This window comes from Anopheles bellator, chromosome 1 (genome assembly GCF_943735745.2).
Source record: "Anopheles bellator chromosome 1, idAnoBellAS_SP24_06.2, whole genome shotgun sequence".
Lineage (NCBI taxonomy): Eukaryota > Metazoa > Arthropoda > Insecta > Diptera > Culicidae > Anopheles > Anopheles bellator.
In genome coordinates this window covers 52957264-52964834 of record NC_071285.1, presented here as the reverse complement: position 1 = coordinate 52964834, position 7571 = coordinate 52957264, and the positions used below count along the sequence as shown (strand labels likewise).

The 7571-nt window shown below is 49.6% G+C and overlaps 1 protein-coding gene across 1 annotated transcript; it reads right to left on the bottom strand.

The window, feature by feature from the left end:
• Nucleotides 1–69: 69 nt before the first annotated feature.
• LOC131215840 (protein Smaug) lies at nt 70–7312 on the bottom strand. The gene is made up of 4 exons (XM_058210236.1): nt 6483–7312; nt 4655–6381; nt 4341–4578; nt 70–4278 (listed from the first exon to the last, which is right to left on the bottom strand). The coding sequence occupies exons 1-4, from the start codon at nt 7310–7312 to the stop codon at nt 3501–3503; spliced, it is 3573 nt and encodes a 1190-aa protein (XP_058066219.1). The 3' UTR covers nt 70–3500.
• Between the last annotated feature and the right edge of the window lie 259 nt (nt 7313–7571).

Genomic DNA, 7571 nt, shown 5'->3' with positions numbered 1-7571 from the left:
TAGCCACACAAGTTTCGGACAGCTTCTGGTTGACCATATAGAAACACCACGGAGAACACTGTTGGTGTCTTCTCTTGGCTGGAAAAATAAATATTCCCAATACTTTTGTTTGTGTATTTTCGATCAGCAATTGTTTTAAAAACTTCACTACATAAAATCGGATCGATCTTCTTCAATGCCCGCCAATTCCCTACGGCGTACTATCTTTCTTCCCAGTGCTTCGCGCGTCCTGCTGCCGTTTCAGTAAACACACTACATAGATTTTTGGGATTCTCGGTTTCTATGGGGTTTGTTTTGCTCCACTAGGCGCGAGTAGTAATTCAGTACAGACAAACGAACAAACCAAAACAAACAGAAAACATTTTACATTCTACCCTGACGTGACGTGAATGTGGCTCTGTAGGATCGTTAAACGAAGATACTGGCGCGGGTTTTACTAGCGTTTCACTATCGCTCTTCCTTGATTTTGTGTACAGTGTACAAGGAATTGTGGAGATTTGTTTTTAACATACACACACACTTTAGAGAAGTAGGAGATTGATAGTTGATCAATAAATAGGGAGGATTCTCTGCCACAACAGACACACTTTTAACCGTTTTGCTTCGTTCTCAACTCAACAAAAAACTCATTCTTTCCGCGTACAACACTAACTCAAACATTGACTTCACTATAGCCTACACGCGCAGTGATGAAGCTTAACTTGGTCTTGCTTTCTCGATCGCACCGATCGGTCCCATTCCGGCACTCCGCCGCTTCCGACGACGTTTGAGCTGCTTTCCATTTTGCGCTACTTTATACTTTTTTTAGATAACATTTGACTATCATCATCCTTTTTGGAGGAAACTAATAAACGTTCAGCGAACAACGCTTAGGAAACGAATAAACATTAGGTAACTTTCGAACGTCCCCCACACACGCTAGACGCTCATTAGTGCGATTTCTCTTTTTTCGCATTGAATTCTGACAAAACACAACAATAATGCCGTAGTTGTTGGTGTGAATTGATTCGTTTGTGTTACCAGTTCACAGTGACTTACACTAACCCTCGTGCGGCCGAGCAGAAAAAGAACTTACTGATAAGAAGCAACTGATTAGCGGAGTACACGTGTACTGGCACACGTTCGGAACCGAATACTGGCCGCTACGCGGCATTTCATTTCCATCACAACCATTTTGTTCCTCAAACCTCAGAGAACATGAACCAGAACCGCGGTGTTTGGGACATAACTTAGACGCACGCACATGAACATGAACAGCGGATGATCGCCGCGTTAGCCTCTCTCTCTCGGCTAGTGCCAGTGTTTGATTGACCCGTATGTGACATGCCTCAGGACTGCGGGGACCTTAAAACTTAGAGCTGACTACCAATCCTTGTGCACATTCTCTTTCCAAGATCGAACTCGCGATCAACTTAACATGTAAACAAACTGAGCCAAAACCTTACCGGAATTTACCCCTCGGTTCCCAAGGATGTTTGTCAACAAATCCGTTCAGTGACCTGATAGACAAACAGCAGCAGCTCGCGTGCTAATGACTGACCCTTAATCTACTACGCTTAATAGGGCAGAGTATGGTTGTGATTTTTATGCAATCTGGCCCAATCGGTAGAGTGTGTGGTCTGTGTAACTATCACTTAGCTTCTTTGGGGTTTTGTATGCACTTTATGCACACGTCACACACAACGCCAACCGATGACCGTGAACCGGGCTCTCGTAATTTGCCGTTCCCTATCGTTTCGTTACATTTGGCCGCACTGTTAAGAATTGAACTTTCTGACGCGCAGAGCAGAGCATCAATGGTAACAAACTGGCCCCACCGCGGGGTGGTGGACAATCAGGGAAAAACTAATAGCTGAACCTCAAATCTCAAACTAATCACATCTCAAAGGTCAATAGCGAAATAAAATGTAATCCTTGGCCGCGTGCCTTGGACACGTGACCAAGCAAGCAATCACTAGCAATGGCATTTTCTTAAATCGCCCGGGAAAAGGAATAGAGCTTGATATTTGGAGAATGTGTTGCTTCTAGCAAAACGTATAACAAACAAAAAAAGAATGAGAAAAAACTTAAACGCACGATTCATCCCTAACACTTATCTCTTATTTCGTTATGTTGCTGGTCCTCTGCTCTGCTGGGGTTTCTGTGGTTCGTTCTACTCATAATTCAGGTCCTTATTGGTGCCGTATGGTTTCAGCGCGCTGCTTTGTGTGCAGTGGTTTAGTGTTTTTTGATAACTCCAACTTGCACCACCGAGCGGCGAACGAGAGTTTGTTATCCTTCCGTTTATTACAGAGTTTGGTACACATTGTTTGAAAATAGATCTAAAATGCACGTACTAAGTAACGAGAGCTGAGCTGCGCGCGTTCCTACCGGCCTTGTGTATACGGAGAATGCATCGGAGTAACAACCTAACCCGAGTGGTGCACAAACATCTTTTGGTAAATAAACACACGTTCGATCACATGATGATAATGGTGGCACAGTATCGGCCGGCCACCGGTACCCTTTTCCAACCCGGGGGCCTCACTCAACTACGGTAGTTTATGTGACAAGAAGCACAGAAAGTGTGTGACGAAAGTGGCGAAACTATTTCTTGTTTTCACCTTGTCAAAAGAGAAACATTACTAACTAATGCGCGCGGATAGAACGCAGCACATGCAGCGGTAAATTGTAGTAAAACTAAAACATAACAAGACAAGATAAATATTCTCACCAACGATGAGTAGTTTGAATACCCGCGCGCGCCATCGTCTACGTTGTCGATCGATCGATCGATCGGTCCCGCAATATGTTTCTTCTCGAAACGGTGCGGCTCGTCGCGCTTACGATCACCGATCGCGCGTCATGCTTAAAAGACTAACACTCAACTCTATCGTTGAACTCCAACAGCGAAAACACGGAGCTCTACTAAGCGGTACTGCGCTATGGTAGTATTACCACACCAGCTTTCGTGTGCTATCCATTCAACGGAACTCAAATGGAGGTAAATGGCTCTCTCTCTAAACTTGACTGCCCCGTTAAGCGAAAAATCGCTCCACATACACACTGCTCAACGGTCAAACATCTCGTCGCTTGAGGGGTTGATAATTGAACTTTTCAACAGCTATACGACATAAACAAGGAAAACAACAATAGTTTTCTCGGCCTATGTGCCTGCTCTGTGCCTAAAACTACATCGAAAACAAAATTACATCTACACTGCTGCTTTGAAAAGGGTGCGCGACTAGTGGTCCGCCTTGTCCAAGGATTGCCCCTATCGGTGCTACTTTAGCACGTCGTTTCGTTTCCACAAACACACCCCTACTTATATGCCTTATGCTACGATCATTTCTAAACACCTCTGCCTCGCCCGATCGCTCATATCACCGCTCGATCATCAACGATCACGATCACATCGTACCGTTTTGTTTTGTTTTTTGGTACCATTTCCAATGCCTCACCATCACCGTCATTCCAGCACCGCTAAGAATGCACAACAAATAGGGGGCCACTAACCTCGCTTAGTTGATTGCCTGTTCCGTCATCTGGCGGCAGAGAAACTCGAGTCGCGTGTTGATATCGCCGATGCTGTTGTTGTGGCCAACGTTGCTGCTATTACCACCGCTGCTGCTACCATCATTGCCAGCTTGGTTCGTTGGAAAATTTTTCACACTCCGCTCATTCTGTCGATCACCGACACCCCGGACGTTCATCGAGGACGCGGAACTCGCCTTGCTTGTCGGTCCACATGCCGCCGCCCTGTCGCCACCAGCGCCGCTACAGTTTTCGGCCGATACGGAATTGAGGTTAGATAGGAATACTGGAGGCACCAGCGAGCCGGCCCCGTGGGGCGTTATGTTGCTTAGTGAGTGACGATGGAACATAAAGTTCGGATGCTGCATGGCCGGTGGCTGCAACGACGCGGCTGCTGCGGCCGGATGTTGGTGGTTGGAAATCCCCGACGCATGGGGATACTGCATTTGGTGCGGTTGTTGCTGCTGCTGCAGAGACGAATTGTTGCTACTACCACCGGTTGTCATCGGTTTCATTCCGTGCAGCGCTACCCCGTTACCGTGTGTCGTGACGAAGCTGGGGTACGAAGAGCTCTTGTTGTAGTTGGCCGTACTACCGTTGGCATTACTGGCCGCGGTATGATGGAAATATTGCTGCGCCTGCCCCGTCGATCCTTGAAGCTGCCCTCCCGGAGGCAGAAAGTACGGAATGGAGCTCTTTCGGTGTGGTTTGGCTTGTGGTTCGTTCAGCACACCACCACTTTTGTGTTTGTTATTAACGGGCCATCTAAAATTGAAGGAGACTGGTGTCAGAATAAAGCGCAGAAAGAGAACGCGGCTTAAAGTTACCTCGGCTTACTGATACTGCTGTTCACACCGGCAGTAGTGAGGTTTTTCGGGAAATGTCCACTCTTTGGTGCAAGCTGAATCTTCACCTTCGACAGTTTGTACTTGTGGTCCTTAATCTGGGCAAAGTGCGCAACGAAGGCATCGTTGTGCAGGGCACGCTCGAGAATCCACAGGAATATGTTCAGGTACTCTTCATCCTGCTGGCTATTGATCGGTCGCAGAACTATTATTGAACCCACTGGAAGAACGGAGGATAAAGCAAGCGTCATTGGGGGATTGCGATCTATTAAGCGCAGAGTATAATCGATCCTTACCAAGGTCCAACACCTTGACAAACTGTGCCGCAACATCCTCACGCTGATCGATACCGATCGGCTTCATCGGCGTCAGCACGATGTTTGTCAGTTCTTCCAGAACCGTCGCCAGTTGTGGGCCCGCTGTCTGACCGCCGAGTAAATCCTTCTCCAGCTGGCGCAGAATGCTGAAGCGTTCCTTGAGCTTTTGAATGCACAGAGCCAACTTGTGGCGAGCCCCCTTGGTGACACTCAGATTTTGCAGGTACTCCTCCGTGATGTCGAGCATCTGATCGTACGTTAGGTTCGAAAACAGCCACACATACTTGTGTAACCGCAGGCTCTTCAGCCAGTGCGCAATGCACGACATCCCAAGGTTCGGCTGGCCACCGTACAGCTTCATCAGACCAACCGGTCCCTGGTGGTGGTGCTTGAACTCGTCCAGCTGCGTATCGGAACCGCTGGACGTGAGCGACGACCGGGGACTCTCCATCGTGAGCGAAAAGCTGCGCGGTTTATTCTGAAGCATCTGCAAGTTGGTCAGATTCTCGGCTGAAAGACATTCGTTGTTTTGCTTTTGCTGTGCGTATAGCATCTCGCCACCACCCGGCACTCCTCCGAAGGAGGCGGCAATCATTGCGGCGGACAGGGCCGACGAAGGTGTAGTCGTGAGACTGTTCGAACGACGGGTCTTCATCAGCGTACCATCCAGATCATGGTCGAGTCCGGAGGCTCCACCACAACCATAGCCATTGAGCAGCAGAGGAACGCATAGAAAATCATTGCTTACGTTGCTGTTGAAGGAGACCAACTTTTTGCCTCCGATCGACGGTCCACCGCCGCTGCTACTGGTGGCGGTGGCGCTGGTCGTATTCCGTTGCCTGAGATAATTATATTCGTCTTCGTGATCGAAATCACAATCGTAGTCAAAGATTTCGGTGCCATTTTTGCTGAACGACACGTGATGGTCGTCGGTCGGAGAATCGTACAGCAGTGATTCTGTTGCCGCCGTTATGAGATCATCGGTGACCGGAGTGGACCCGTTGCCGGCGTTCACCGACGAACTTGACTGAGATGCTTCTGGCAGCTGCCCGACTCCTGTGCCCGTGTGCATCGTTTGACTAGAGGCGATCAGCGCCGATGTGGTGCCCGCGCGGTGCTGCTGAACGCGGACAATACCAAACTCGGCGCTAACCGTCGGTGGCGGATGTTGGGTGGACGATTTTAGGAGCTGCGAAGCCGCACTATCGAGACAGGAACTGGAACTGGTTGGCGAGCTGGAACTCGACGAGCTGGAGGATGTACTGTTCCAATTCGACACGCTACAACCGGTTCTACCCATTACGGCCGTGGTGGCCTTCGTCTGGCACGGGGCTGGTTGCGGCGAAGCGCCACCGGTCGTCAGCGAGGAATGAGAGTGTTTCTGCGAGGTACCCGTGGGCACCATCTGCGTTTGAGTCAATGAGTGTGTCGACGAATGCGTCGAAGGAGGTGGCACCGGTATACCAAGACTGCCATGTTGCCATGGAATTTTGCCAGCTCCCGTGGAGACCGTCGCTGACAGATACGGACCTTGTGCGTTGCCACCTGCAACGGTGGCGTTAATGTGAGACGCTCCGGTGGCACTGTTCTGGTGTTGAAAGTAGTTGCGGCCCTTATTGACAGTAGCAGGAACACTGGCAGCAGTGGCTGGCACGTAAGACGTCGAAATGAAGTCTTCCAAGTGCCGCAACAAGCAGCTCAGAATTCTAGATCAAGTGGGGCGAAAAAGAAAGTCATGTCAGCATTTCCACAAAACACTAGAAAGCATATTGGCCCTAGTTGTGGCCGCTTATGCGCCTATGCCTACCTGCGATCATCGTTTGTTATTGCCGGGTGGATGAGCAGATAGGAGAGCGTCTGCTGGACGATCTCGGTTGGCACGAGCTGTCGGCACGCGTCCTCCACTGCGCCGGGTATTAGTGACATGTACATGCTCTTGGCAATATCATTGCCCGGGGTCAGAAGCGGCAGATAGTTGAGAATGTCCTTCAGGATATTTTCCATCGTTTCCGGAGGGCGTTCTTCATGGTCATCGACCTTCTGTGAACGCAACGCCATGGGAACCATGCGCGGTGACGTGATGGTGGCCGTCACCGAGGACGATGTAGTGGACGAACAAGACGAGGACGATACGGAGGATTCGTTGGACGACGGAGACAGGAGATTATTGCTGACGAGATGATGATGGTGGTGGTGGTGCCCCGACGGACCATGCGTGATGGACTTTTTCAGTAGCTCGTACAGTGACGAAGACTCCGGCTGGGCTTTGAGATTGTTATTCACACTGTTTGTGTTGTTGTTGTTGTTATTCAGCTGAAGCCCTCCGGTGAGCGAGGAACCGGCAGCGCTATGGCCACCACCACTTAGCTGGTAGTATCTCTGCACCAGCATACGGAGCAGCGTCGTATCATTGGCCCGCGCTTCCAGCTCGTGCAGCTTGACCTCGCTGGGGCAATTTTGCGCAAGATTGTAGTCGATCGACACCTGCAGAAACTTGAGATTTACGGACGGGACTCGCTTCAGGAGCGCATAGAGAACGACGGTTCGCTCGCAGTCGTTCCACTGCTCGAACAACGACGTGACCGTGCTGACCTGTTCACAGAACATTGTGGAAGGATTACCGCCTGGATATTTCATTGCAATCGAAGAGGGGCTGTTTGTGAACGGTTGGGCTTCACAGGCGGAGAGGTCGTGTTGGCAAGTTTGTTGAGATCGTGTGTCAGTTGGTTACGGCCTAGCTTCAACTTTTCTGTTTTACGTATCGTTGCCACATTTGATATCTAAAACGAGAGTGGAACAAAGTTAAACATTAGACATTTAGTCTTTAGCGGCCACCGTTGGAACAGGGCTGATGTGGTCCCACACCAGTACAGTATAAATAACTGCGACTGCAGAA